Genomic DNA, 15,198 nt, shown 5'->3' with positions numbered 1-15,198 from the left:
CTTGTGCAAAATGTCTCCATATGGAATGTGCACAGTTACAATAGGAAAGTTGTCTAAAGTCTCTTTATAGAGGTATTACTATGTTGTGAAGTGGCAGCACATTGCTAAGAGACGCCATCACTTTATCATCTGTGAAGGTCTAACTTCTGAGACTTCAACCAATTCTGGTTCTGTTTACTGTTCTTCCTTGTATAACAGCATCCAGTCTACTTGCCAATGCTAGGCTTATATGGGGGGCTAGGATCACTGGTAGGGTATGTCCACACAATGGAAATCACGTGGAGAACCAGCCTGACCATATAATGGAGTCTCCGGAACAGTGAAGAGTGAAGCAGGAGGGCGCAGGAACAAGTGGCGGAATCGGCGGGGAGTTCTCTGTGTGATTTTCGTACTGTGGACATACCCTTATTTAGAAAGAAAAAAAACTAGATGAGGATGCCACACTAAATCAATGCTGCGGCTCCTTCATTCTCCGAATCCCCAGGTACATAAAACAATTGGCATATCCTAACAATATGCTCTCATTTTACAGGATAGGAATACCCCTTTAAAGTGTTCTTTGCATTCAAAATTTTTTAAAAAGTTTTTTGCATGGGTGCAGACCATTTATTAAAATAAGTCAGGAGAAGCGAAGAGTCGAGCGCTTCTCTCTCTGTCTCACTTTAGAAGAGGGGCTCCAAAGACTTACTATAGAGACAGTTTGTTGCAGGGAGACAGGCAGGGCAGTTTCTAGGTAATTTTAACTACAGGGCGAATCTTACTAAAGGCCCCCCACCCCCCCCCAGGTGGTGCCGGGGGGCATTTGTTACTAGGGAGAAGCAGTGTGTGTATTATGGCATAGAGCAGTGTTATTCAACCCTTTTCAATTTGAAGAAAAAAAAAAAAAGGCATTCAGTAGCTCACAGGTGACGTTCTTTGATCTGAGGTGTCACTTTTCTTTTCATCCTCCATCCGGCCCGGACCACCGTGATGATTTCTTGCAGCTACGATCCATCTCCTCTGAACCTTCGAGACAAATATCTTAGGCTCCGCACTTTTTCAACAACTTCCACTTTTTTTGTGTCATCTGCAGTAAAGTCAGTAGGTATGTGGGTTTCCCCCTGTATGTAGGATCCCCTGCTGTGCCCCCATTTAGTAATTGTGTCCACAGGCCCCCCTGTGTGCATCTGTATAGAAGATAGACCTCCCTGTGCAGGTTGCCCCCCCTCCCCCAATAGATGGTGTCCGCAGTGTAGCAAATCTCCACAGCACGTAGCAGGTAGGGATCCCCCAATAGTAAGGCCACCAGTATGTAGTATTCCCTCTTTAGGTAATCCCCCGTTAGTTAGCCCCCACCCCCTTAGGCATTTAGCCATAACCCCTGTAAGTAATCTCTCTGATAGTTAAACATCCCCCCTATATATAGTAACCCCCAATGTGGGAGACATGGCAGTTAAGGTAGTTAGTTAGCCCCCCCAGCAGATAGCATCCCCATGGTAGGCACTCTCGCTGGTAGTTAGCCCCCTGCCTCTTTTAGACATCTTCTCTGTTAGTTAGCCCTACTCACCTGCTATGTAGGCATCCCCACTATGATTTAGCCCCCTCACCCCGATTTAGGCATCTACCCTATGTAGGACCCCCCCTTACCCCCTCTCATGCAGCCATCTCCCCTGTTATTCAGATCCCCCCATGCAGCCATATCCCCTATTATTTAGATCCCCCCATATGCAGCCATCTCCATGTTAGATCCCCCCTATATGCAGCCATCTCCCTGTTAGATTCCCCCCCCAATATGCAGCCATCTCCCCTGTTAGATCCCCCCATATGCAGCCATCTCCCTGTTAGATTCCCCCAATATGCAGCCCTCTCCCTGTTAGATTCCCCCCCATATGCAGCCATCTCCCTGTTAGATTCCCCCCCATATGCAGCCATCTCCCCTGTTAGATCCCCCCCATATACAGCCATCTCCCCTGTTAGATCCCCCCCATTAGCAGCCATCTCCCCTGTTAGATCCCCCCCATATGCAGCCATCTCCCCTGTTAGATCCCCCCCATTAGCAGCCATCTCCCCTGTTAGATCCCCCCCATATAGCCATCTCCCCTGTTAGATCACTCCATATAGCCATCTCCCCTGTTAGATCCCCCCCATGTAGCCATCTCCCCTGTTATATCCCCCATATACAGCCATCTCCCCTGTTATATCCCCCCATATACAGCCATCTCCCCTGTTATATCCCCCCTATGCAGCCATCCCCCTGTTATATCCCCCATATACAGCCATCTCCCCTGTTATATCCCCCTATGCAGCCATCTCCCCTGTTATATCCCCCATATGCATCCATCTCCCCTGTTATATCCCCCCTATGCAGCCATCCCCCTGTTATATCCCCCTATGCAGCCATCTCCCCTGTTATATCCCCCATATACAGCCATCTCCCCTGTTATATCCCCCCTATGCAGCGATCTCCCCTGTTATATCCCCCTATGCAGCCATCTCCCCTGTTATATCCCCCATATGCAGCCATCTCCCCTGTTATATCCCCCCTATGCAGCCATCTCCCCTGTTATATCCCCCATATGCAGCCATCCCCCTGTTAGATCCCCCCCATCCCATGTAGGCATCTCCCCAGGCTCTCTGTATAAAACAACAAACAGTTATACTCACCTCAATGCAGCACAGCAGGTCCTGTGTCCCGCGTCTTCTCTCCCGGCTCTGAGCACAAGCACAGGAGTGATGTCACTCCTGTGCTGGAGCTCTGGGGGGAGAGAGCGGCCTCTTGTGGCAGAATGCAGCCTCCGGCCACAAGCTGAGCAGAGCTGCGGGCGGGAGGCGCCTCGGCAGCTGCAGAGCAGATGATGGGGTAGGCGGAGGGGCGACCAGAGGGGCAGATGATGGGGTGGGCGGGCGTGATACCAGCACCCCCTAGCTGTTGGCGCCCCCTGCGGTCGCCCGGCCCGCCCGCCTATAGAAACGGCCCTGGAGACAGGAAGAGAAGCGCTCAGGTGGATGGCTTCCCCATTGAACATCCAGAACATCTCTGTGACATGTCAAAAAACTTTTAAATGCCAAGGCCACTTTAAGTCTGCATCTTCAGTTACATTTCTTTAGTAAAGCTAATATTATAAAGCTGGCTTTCTCAGGAAAACACATTGATGATCTTTTGTTAGGATAGAAATTTAGAGATCTCCCCATCAAAGAGAAGGAGAAACACTCCATTAAGCGCTATGGCCTCTGAAGGAAAATCAATGTATTCATTCATGTAGCTGCCACTGGTACCTTAGCTCAGCCCCATTAAAGTGAATAGGGCTTAATGTATCACCTAGATTTTTTATTCTACTGATTAGAGCCAGATACTAAAACATGTTCTTTTTTCTAATCTGTTTCTTTTTTCTGATTGTAATATTTTTATATTTTTTTTATACATTATTATGGGCACAGCCATCTTGCCTGACCTGCTTTAACAGCATTTAGTGATATGCTTTACAGCAAGCCCTATGGACCATAGGCACAAAAGGCAGGACTTGTCCTATTCAGATGAATGAGGAAGGCTTTTTCTGCCTCAATCATCTTTATAGATGGAGAAGAGGGAGGGGGCATTGAGGTATTAGCAGCAGCTACTGTTATCTATATACTGGTGTCATTTTTCAGTGCACTGCTGGGAAAGAATTTGTTCATAACAGGAAGTCTCAGCTTAGTTTTAAGCTTAGTGGTGAGAATGGAAACTACAAGATTTTAGGAGTTTTGTTATATATATATATATATATATATATATATATATATATATATATATATATATATGGAAAATTAGAAAATAAAAACTTGATTTAAAAACAGATAATTTTCTGATGACACATTCCCTTTAAATGATGCACCAGGTACAGTCAAGGCAATCCCCCTCATTCTGCTGTTCACACGTGTAGACCATCAATGTGTTCTGCCTAGAAAACACCTTTACATTAGCATATGAGGATATTGTAGTCATCCTCATCATTTCATACCATATGTTCCATTTTGTTTGTTAATGTGCTTACTTGTATAAATTGCACCTTTTTTTAAGTAGAAAATATATCCCAATATAAATGAATCAGGCTATATTAGAATTTAGATAAAACATCTTAGTCAGCTATACCACTACCCTTTATATACTGTATATATAGTTAATGTACCTTGATGCCATTTTGGGCTTGTACTAAAAAAATTAAATGCTCTGTATTAGGGGCAATGGATAACTTCTATAACTTTATGACATATATTCTTAGTCTATCAAGCAGCAATGGTCAGAGGCGTAATTGTTGCAATTATTCCTCTACTACCTTCAGACACTTAACAATAACACTTACATATCTGATTGTACAAATGTCAGTAAAGCCGGCATACTACATAACACCAGTAATAATGTAACATGGCACCGGAGGACTGCAGTTTTATAGCGTTTTGTATGATATTGACTCTTTTGGGTTCCAGTATTTGCATTCTAATTTTATAAAGATGTGTATACCATAATGTTGTGCCATAAAGCACATACTTAGCAGCTATATATCCTTCTTCAGTAGAAACACCATGACTTATGTTATGGATATGAATTTGCAAGAGATTGTCAATAATTCAATTACATTGCCTAAGAGACTGGTCGACGGATGGGACGTGCCTAAACGTATTCCCACCCGAAGGTAACACAATCTGATTGTATGCATGGGATTCACAGAAAAGAACATCGATGTTAATCGAAAACAAGGTCATTACCTCTCCTCCACCAAAGGTTTGTATTGCCACATAAAGATACCTTTTATAATACAAACTTTCAAGAAGTCCCAAGCAAGAGTAAAAATAAAATATATATATAAATAAAATAATATATATATGTATTATATACTATATGTGATAGCCCGAGAGGCTGGTTACAGTACAGCGGTTCTTCCACTTCAGAGCCTGAGAGCTCAGCCAACGCTACCTCTCATCTCTCCAGTTGCATTGCTTGGCTGGCTCACACAGTGAGGTAATGTAGCGTTTCCTGCTGGTCTGTTTGGGAGCCGTAAGGCTATTCCCCCCATAACAGAGATAGGAAACATCCTTCAGGAAACTGACCTGCCACCCGCCCAAAAAACAAAACACACAGACATAAAAAAAAATCTCATCTGTTTCTTCGACTATTATTGCCAAAATCCACATTTCCTGAGACACTACTGGTAGGGATCCCTCTTTCCGCAGCCGGTAACTTTGCAGAACTGCTACGGCTCTCTTGGTTCTCTGAGGGAACAGAAGTTTGGTAAAAATCCATCACCCATGATGGCATGGAAAGGAAGCCCTGTGGATCGACTGCGTAAAATTGCTTTGCTCCTCTTACCCTAGAGGAAGCAACAGATAGACTATTTACGCTGCTGCATTTTTTCATTACACCACCAGGTGGTGTTAAGGAGGGAGGTGGCGAAAAGAGGGATGTGAGGGATAAACTACTAAAAGTCTCTGAAGGCTCACTTGTTCCTCTTAGGCTTCCTCCAGCCCCTTCTTCATCAGAAGGGTCCATAGAGTCATGAAGAGTACATCCAGGACTTGTGCTACCACCACTGCTATGGCTCCGCTGATGCCTTCGAACTCTCTGAAGTGCAAAGTTAGGGCGGTTGCTTCTCCTCTGTACCATCGAAAGTGAAGAAATAGGAAGGGTGGTACGATGTGATGTGGGAGCTACACGGAGGTCGGGAAGGTCCAAGGTGCATTGGGGAGAGTCACTTAGATTTAAACTATCCTCAAGAGTGGTCTGTAGGCTATCTTCAGAGGTTGGGCTGCCACTTTCCATGGATGAGTTGCTTTCTGTTGTCTGAGATAACAGGAATATCATCAATTTACGGACTTCACAATGTATATTCATTAAAGGGCATGTCTTACTTTTAGAACAACACTTACCTGCCTAAGAAGCGAACAGTTGACATCAGGTGAACGTAACGTTGCCCAAGACTCTGGAGGAGAAAGTTTGGGGAGACTTTTCTTGAGTGCTTGATCTTCTGGGCCAGGATCTGTGGTAGGTATAGATGGATGGAAGAACTCAGCAGGGACTGGTAGAAGGGGAAGCAAGGAGTCTGTTGGACAAGGCTGAGAAGAAACTGGAAGAGCAGCAAAATTGGGAATAAAAATGAGAAAACACATGGTTACTATTGATAATACAACCTCAAGGTCATCTCTTCTCTATATTGACAAGGGGCAAAAACCCTAAAACAGCTGAGTACAGGTACAGTAACTCTCCAAAAAAATTATGGCTTGGCGTAATAATATCTCCATTTATTTTTGAAGGCCCTTGATTAAGTAAAACAAGGACTTGAATGAAAACTAATTTCCAATAGGTGGCACCGAAGAGGGATTTGTGTCTATTTTTAGGTGAGTAATTGGATTTTTCACCCATTTTTGGTGTAAGTTCTATTTATGAACCAGTATTTGACAGGCGTATATTTTTAAGATGCAACTTTTTTTTTTTTAGTGTGGCTGCTTTCAATAATCACGCAAAAATGTGCATAATCTAGGATTTTTGCCCAATTTATCATTTGCCACTTATGTCTGGTCAGTACCAGGCGAATTTGTTTGTGACTTTTTTTGTGACTCTTTACTTAGATGCATTTACTATGACAGTGCGACCTTTCTATAAATATATTTGAACAAAATAAACACCAACTCAAATTAGAATAGTCACACACATTAGACTCCTTAGAGAGAGCTACTTTGCATCCTCCCCCCCCCCCCCCCCCCCGCCAATATTGCGATGAAGTACGGCCTAAAAGTTTCCACATTACTGTTTGGCACTCTCCTCAAGTCAGAATGCAAAAGTCACATTACAATATAGAAACGATGCTACAATGTTGTTTGGACAGGTGGTAAGATAATGCTAGTCTTTACCCAAATCCCCCATAAACCAATCCCCTCTTGTGTAGGCTTTTCTGTCTGCTCAGGTGGAACAGGTGTCAGCTCCCTCCTTGTAGCTCGGCAAGCTGTGGATTTGTGTTGGCTTGTTTGCTCTGATTTTCAGAATCGCAGTCTAGAGAAAGTGACTATGCTAGGCAATGTATTAAACCTTCTCTTTTATTAGTGAGTATGGGGCATGGCTAGATATGTCTACAAAAAAAGACTAAATGTGTATGTAAATTGTGATACCATCAAAGGACGATGTCTTTCATATTAAGTTTGACAGCTCTGCACAGACAAGTTTCTCCAAAAAAAAATATGTCCTCAGGGGTGGGCCTATTCAAGCTGAATCAGAGGTTTTGATTGGTCAGGGTCTCATCGATCAGGAGAATGAGTTGGGAGAAGCACACAGTAGTGCATTTTACTTCTGAATTTAAATCAATCTCTGTCCAGGAGGCTCCAATATAAGTCTGCAAAGATTCTGGGTGGAGATGATTGACACTGGAAGTGATTTCTTTTGAATTTTGATGCTAAATTGGATTTATAAATCCCTCCAATTGCCCCTCTGCTCCTCTACAGTACGCAAAGCACTGTGCCAATAGAGGCTGTGATGCTTATAGTATTGCTGCTTACCGCTAGGCTCTCAGTGTACAGGGGCAGGGACAAAACAAATCTAAAAAAAAATCTAATCTAAATGTTTGGGGACGATCGGGACAGATCCAATTTCTGACAAATCGATTTGCTGATCTTTAAGGGGAACCCAGGATCCAGCAGCGGCGGGGGAACAGGACAGGTAAGGCTGGTTTTACATATATCAAGTGGTCCAGCATCTTTTTTTTTTGACAACTGATGCCACAACTGATGGCAGAAATGCATCAGTTGTCACCAGTTGCCTTATCCTTTTTTTACGTTTTGACGTACGGCGGGTCGAGTGATCTGGCAGCACTATTAACATGCCGGAAGCTTTAAACTGTTCCATTGAAATCAATGGGATCAGTTCAAGTATGTGCTTCCCTCCGGCATTTTTCTACTGCACCGGAGTGATAATCGGCCCAATCAGGCTGATTCAGCGTGTAGTAGCGGCAATGATCAGCCTTTGATAATGATCATCGGCTAATCGCGTCTTTACGTCTGGACCTAAAATCATTGATGTCTAGGGATTGAATATATATCACCTCTCCATACTCCTGGTCCTCTCCTACTCTGAAGCTGCAGAAGAATACCGGGAGTGTGGAAAGGTAATGTATAACAATTTAGGCCAAGGGCTGCACGGACATCGCTAATGATGTCCGTGCACCCTTGCTAAACGATCATCAAGCCATGAAATAGGCTCAGGAAATTAGCGCCGTTCTAGCAGATCGGCGCTCGTTGACAGTATTGTTCGGGCCACCATTGGCCCATCTAATAGGACCCTTTGTCTCAGCTTAGGCCAGCAGGGCTCTATGTACTGTAGCTATAGAATAACACATTTTCTTTTTCTTTTTTTTTCAGGGCAGAAATCTGTCAGTTTTTTAGTCTGTAGTCTCCGTGTAGGAAAAAACCTATTACAGAAATAACCCAATTTATTCTGCAAATAAACCATTGTGTTACAGTGACTGCAATGTACTCATTTAGAATCGCAGTGAAAAAGCCTGAAAGGATAGAACCCGTGTTATTGTATGTTTGGTGGACAAAACGCTAGAACATTACGTTTGTAGAGAAACATTGTTATCTAAAGGTCAGTGCCACTCCACAAGAATTGTGTTAGTTCTCCAATTTGCCTGAAAACGAGCCGGCGTGTTTTTTCTTTTTTTCCCATCGAAATCCTGTGGAGACCAGAGCATTTATAGAGCATTTTCTTCTAAAAGAGACTCTCACCTGGGTTGCTGTCTTCTTTCAGCCAGCTGTCCCACGACTCGGTCAATGAGACTTTGTCAATCTCACACAGGTAGCGATCAGGTATGGGGGAACCAGGAATACTAGCAAGGGGAAACAGGTTTTCCCCAAATACATCAATCCCTAAAGAATCTGGGCTGTCTTGACCATCCTGTTAAGAAAACACAAAAAAGTGAGACTGACACATTGTATTGCAGAGTAGTAAAAGGGAATCTGTCTTCTCTGTATCATGCTCAGAGCTACAGGCAAGGGTTAGGTTCACACTATGTAAAAATGATGTCCGTCTTTCCAGGGGCATAACTAGAAATGGCTGGGCCCCAGAGCAAACTTTTGATTGCTCCCCCCCCCCCTCTTCCTGACTGACCCCTAAGCCATCAAGTCTAGTCAAAACTGCATAACTGCTATTGTTCGTCAGGGACATTTGCAAGACCGGGGAGATCCGCTTGGCCACCTGGTGCTGAAAGTGATGACAGTTTAGAGGGCCCAGTGTACTGCAGGAGCAGCCAATGGGGCCCCCTGATGTTGTGGGCCCCATAGCAGCTGCTATGACTGCTACAGTGGTAGTAACGCCCCTGCGTCTTTCATACCAGCCATCATTGCGCAAATACTGTACCAATCCGTTATGTTTGAAATAACCAATGTTATTTGCACAGGAAGTTCTGAAACATGGCCGTCATTTTTACGTAGTCTGAACCTAGCCATATAGCTGAGATAGGAGATATCAAACAATTCCTATTATAAAAATGATAAAATCATGTTTGTTTTTTTTTGAGTTGTAGAGACTGAGCTGCAGCATGCACACCTCCTCCCGTGCATGATTGATGTACAGGAATTTGCTTCCAGTACTGAGCCTTGTACATCAGTCATGCAGGGCACAAAGGATTGGGGAGGGAGGAGGCGTGCATGCTGCAGCTCAGCACAGTGACACCAACTCAAGCTTGGAAGAAAAACATAATTTTATAACTTTACAAACAGACATCAGCTAAGAGATGAGAGAAGAGATCCAAGTATGATATAGAGCTGGCAAATTCCTCTTAAACAATATATAATCACATTATATGTAAACCAATATTCAAATCACATGATTTTTGTTAAAGTTATTGAATCTCCTATAGTAGTATTTGTAAGTGCAATACAGTGTTTTTTTCCCTTTTGTGGAACAATAGCATAAAACCTAATATGAAGCAGCACTGACACAAGTGGTTTACTGGACCATTATAAATGTGCCACAGATCACTAGGGATGACAAACAGCCCATTGAAAACACAAGATTTCAAACCAATCAGCTCACCAATTGATCAGGGATGATGAACAACCAAATATTTAAAGTGTCACTGTCGTTTAAATTTTTTTCTGCAGAAATCAATAGTACAGACGATTTTAAAAAACCTAGGCTCAGGGACACATGTAAGTCTATGGAAGCAGCACTTTCACTAGTGAACAGATGCGTAGAGATGATGCAGATGATGTCTCCTGGGGGTCGGGTTACAAAGTCAATAGACAGCTAACCTGGCCCCAGAGAGGAGATCAGATGTCCTGTGTCTACAAAGAGTGAGAGATAGAAGGAGCAGCGCGTTGTCGTAGAGGACACAGAGAAGATGATTTTAGACATCCAGAGCGGGTAAGTATGAGAAAAAAAAGGGAAAGAGGTGCAAGATAGGTTATACATATATATAAGACATAGGGTGGTATTGGGAAGGAGGATCATTTAGAATATTGTTTTTGATAACCCCTTTAAGAATATTATTGTTGGGGGGCATTGTTTTAATACAGTTATATTAGTTTGTAATACAACTTTTTTTTTTAATGTATAGTTTTTAATGAACATATATACTTCCATTTCATGGCTACACAGCGCCCTCTGCTACCACCAATGCTTGTGATTGGAACTGCGCGGCTCCTGATCTGAGCAGGGGATCAGGAACAGCAGGACTCTTAGCCGTGTAGTTCCAGACACAAACTTTGGTGGCGGCAGAGAGGGCTGTGTCACTCCTTACTGCTGCCACTATATGGAAGTATATATATGTACATTAAAAATTATACATTTTTCTAATAAATTTATATTACAAAGTAATAAGACTTTATAAAAACAATGTATTTAACATACATTTTTAGTTTCCAGAGTACCCCTTTAAGATACAGCTAATGCAAACCCACACAATATCATGTGACCCCTTGCTCAGGAGACATGAGGAATCCTGTCCCCCCATCACAAGGTCTCCATCTTACATCCCACAATATAAAACTGCTCCTCCCCATGCACAAAACAAACTGAACACAGATATAGAAGTAATTGCAATGTTTGACTGTATTCATCTCTAGTCCCGTCTCTGAACTACTCAATACAATAGCAATAGTGCTTCTCTTTTACTTGCAGCCCATTGGGGACACATCAACTTATGGAGATATTGGCTGCTGGCTGGGAAAAGAAACTGAAGTTTTATTTTACATGGAAACTGTGTGCACCATGCTTCCACATCTATCTCACTATCACGATATTTATCTAGGACACGGACATTGTCTGCCATTTGAAATCCTTTTTTTAGACTGTGTTCTCACTTTGTGGCTGAGATGCGTTTTTTTTGTGCATTTTTTTATTGTTTGAAATCTAACCAGACTTAAATGCTGAATGAATAATTAGAATAGTTTGTGTATGGTCTGAGGCTATACCTACCAATCTGTTCAGAGCGCACAACTTAATTGGTGATAATTGATTCGTAAAATACACAGACTATTCCAACCATGTATTTAGCCTGCAAGTCCGTTTGTGTGTTAACAAATTAAAAATCACATTAAAAAAACACAACATGAGAACACAGCCTTTAGGCCATGTTCACACAATGTATTCTTGGGGCAGGAAAACCCTGTTTTTACTGTTAAAAAAGGGAGCATATATGCCTCCTCTTTTTACTATTGAACTCAATGGTAAAACCACCAGCACACACATGGCTGTAAATATTATGTGAACTTACTCTTAAAGTGACCCATAATCTGTCCCCCCCAAACCACTTGTACCTTCAGATAGCTGCTTTTAATCCAAGATCTGTCCTGGGGTCTGTTCGGCAGGGGATGCAGTTATTGTCATAAAGACAACTTTTAATCCGGCAGCGCTGTGTCTAACGGCCGGTGCTTACATTTGTATATGCATTAGGCTGGCACCAACTCTCCGTCCTTCCTCCCCACCCTCCTCATCATCATTAGGAATGATCCAAGAACATTTCCTGCTGTTTGAGCTTTGCACAGGTGTATTAACGATCCAGCCCATGTTCATTATGCACACAGGTGGAGAATAGGAAGCAATCTGCCTGGAGCATTCCTAATGATGAGGAGGGTGGGGAGGAAGGACAGAGAGGGTGTGCCAGCCTAATGCATATACAAATGTAAGCCCCGGCCGTTAGACACAGCGCTGCCGGATTAAAAGTTGTTTTTATGACAATAACTGCATCCCCTGCCGAACGGACCCCAGGACAGATCTTGGATTAAAAGCAGCTATTTGAGGGTACAGGTAGTTTGGGGGGTCAGATTGTGGGTACAGAGTCGCTTTAAATGCCCCACACTGCCATATTAGTTCCTTGTTATCTTTAAACCAATAAGCTATAACTGTGTTCTCACAATACAATGGCCCAGAAATCTCAATCTAACAACAAAAACTGAACCAACCAATCACAGATCTGCTTTCATTTCTCAAATTGTTCTGGTAAAATAAAATGTGATGAGAAAAGAGCCTAAGACTAATAGGGGCACCATATGATGGCAGCTCTGAGTTTGGATAGAGGGATGGTTAAGGATATTATTATTATTTATTTTCATAGAGACATGTCAAAACTTTTGATCTGTCTGGGTCTGAGTGCTCACACCTGTACCGCTCTGAATTTAAAAAGAAGAGTCAAACTTATAATAGGCTTATAATGGGCTGAAGGTGCTGATCAGTACATGTCAGAGCACTCAGACCCAGATCGATCAAAACTATGACATGTCAAAAGTTTTTTCGCTTTTATAATGACAGGTACATTTTTAAACATCTATATCATAAAAATGAAAGTCTGACTGTCTGTCTGTCTGTCCCGTTTAGACTTCCAAACGCCTGAACCGTTTTACCCCAAATTCGGCACACAGATACAGTACATTGGGTGCCCGGGAAGGTTAGAGCGAAGGTCCCGTCCCCGCCAGATGTACAGAAGGGGAGGGGGAAGAGCGGCGCCCCATTGAAATGAATAGGAAAATCTCCACACTGCACACACAGGTGATATAATTAGAAATGGCAGTTGGGAGCCTTAGCAACCAATAGGATTACTACTTTCATTTTCATAGGGAGCTGGAATCTGAATGGTTGCTAGGGCCAGCTGGCTCACAACAGATCCACAGAAATAACTGGTAGACCCCCTACTCCATCTATACAGTACATGTATACAGGGCAGTATTACCAGCTGCTGCTGCACTAAGCACTAGACCTGAAGATGCCCCATCTTCACTCACCAATAAGCATCAGGATTGGTAAGTAATAGCTCCACATGTCACATTTAAAGGAGAAGTATGGCCAAAATTATTTTTTAATATGTTATTACTGATGGAAAATTATACAATTTTCTAATGTACATTAAATATGGTAAATGCTCATATACTGCTATTTCCCTTAATCTAGTGTATCAGGGAGTGTTAGAATTCTCTCAGAAGCAGTGACGTCACGACGAATGGTGTAATTCCTATGGAGTGGCCAGCAGGGGGCGCACTATATATAGAAGTCAATGAGTACCATTGACTTCTATATATAGTGCGCCCCTGCTGGACACTCCATTGGAATTACAAAGGATGTGTATATAAATGTAATATACAGTGTTTTTGATTGAATACATTTATGGAATACTTTGGGGAGTATTTCATAAATGTAATCAATCAGTACATCACAGTAAGCCCCACCGCTGCCGCCGCTACTGAGCGCCCGCCGCTCTGGACTACACTCAACTACTACTCTCATCACCTGCTCATAGCATGAGCAGGTGATGGGAGGTGTAGTAGCTGGGTTATATCACTGAGATCACCACCGACGCTGATGCTGCTGATGCCGCGCAGGGGGAGCCGCTCATCAGTGTGCAGCTAACATCCCCCTCCGCTCCCCCTCCTGCTTCTTCCGGGATCCGGGCAAACTTTACACTATGTGATGGCTGACTCCCCACCCGGCCGCCACTCTCCGATCACACGTGCTGGCTCTCGGCTCCCCCTGCGCGGCATCAGCAGCATCAGCGGCGGTGATCTCAGTGATATAACCCAGCTACTACACCTCCCATCACCTGCTCATGCTATGAGCAGGTGATGAGAGTAGTAGTTGAGTGTAGTCTAGAGCGGCGGGCAGTCAGTAGTGGCGGCAGCGGCAGGCGTTCGGTAGCGGCGGGCAGCAGCGTTTCTGCGGGCTTACTATGATGTACTGATTGACTACATTTATGGAATACTTTGGGGAGCAAGGACACTTGCTTCCCAAAGTATTCCATAAATGTATTCAATCAAAAACACTGTATACTACATTTACATACACATCCATTGTAATTCCAATGGAGTGTCCAGCAGGGGCACACTATATATAGAAGTCAATGGTACTTATTGACTTCTATATATAGTGCGCCCCCTGCTGGACTATCCATAGGAATTACACCATTCGTCGTGACGTCACTGCTTCTGAGAGAATTCTAACACTTCCTGATACACTAAATTAAGGGAAATAGCAGTATATGAGCATTTCCCATAATTAATGTACATTAGAAAATTGTATAACTTTCCATCAGTAATAACATATAAAAAAATATTTTTGGATGGACTTCTCCTTTAACACCGCCACACCAGGCCTAACCAATACTGCCATACTGTGACTGGATAACACTGTCATACCAGACCTGACCAATACCGCCAAAATGTGACTGGGTAACACTGTCATACCAGACGTGACCAATACCACCATACTGTGGCTGGATAACACCACTATACCAGACCTGACCAATACTGCCATACTGTGACTAGATGACACCACTATACCAGACCTGACCAATACCGCCACACTGTGACTGGAGAACACCGCCATACCAGACCTGACCAATACCGACACACTGTGACTGAATAACACTGCTATACCAGACCTGACCAATACCGCCATACCCCCCCTCGAAAAGACACCGGATTTTCTGGAAAGTCTGAACAAGAGGGTACTGCCCCTCTGCAAGTTGCTACCCTAGGCACCAGACCATGGGTGCCTAATGGTAAATACGACCCTGCAGGTATATAGGACACTACAGGTATACAGGATCCCAAAACTATACACTACAGGTGCACGGGACCTCCACCAACTATATACTACAGGTATACAGGACCCCAAAATCACACTACAGGTATACAGGACCTCCATCAACTATATACTACAGGTATACAGGACCCCAAACTATACATTACAGGGTTACAGGAACCCCAAAC

The 15,198-nt window shown here is 43.4% G+C and overlaps 1 protein-coding gene across 1 annotated transcript in view; it reads right to left on the bottom strand.

Moving 5' to 3' along the window:
• Positions 1-4,797: 4,797 nt before the first annotated feature.
• Positions 4,798-15,198, bottom strand: part of CACNA1I (calcium voltage-gated channel subunit alpha1 I) — a 495,446-nt gene continuing 485,045 nt past the window's right edge. The window contains exons 35-37 of the mRNA XM_069968882.1: positions 8,725-8,893; positions 5,881-6,077; positions 4,798-5,794 (exon numbers count right to left, since the gene is read on the bottom strand). Of these exons, the coding sequence (XP_069824983.1) occupies positions 5,111-5,794; positions 5,881-6,077; positions 8,725-8,893 (1,050 nt within the window). The 3' untranslated portion in view covers positions 4,798-5,110. The remainder of the gene's footprint in view (positions 5,795-5,880; positions 6,078-8,724; positions 8,894-15,198) is intronic.

Source organism: Dendropsophus ebraccatus, chromosome 4 (genome assembly GCF_027789765.1).
Source record: "Dendropsophus ebraccatus isolate aDenEbr1 chromosome 4, aDenEbr1.pat, whole genome shotgun sequence".
In the NCBI taxonomy this organism is placed as follows: Eukaryota; Metazoa; Chordata; class Amphibia; order Anura; family Hylidae; genus Dendropsophus; species Dendropsophus ebraccatus.
This window is presented reverse-complemented; position numbering and strand designations above follow the sequence as displayed.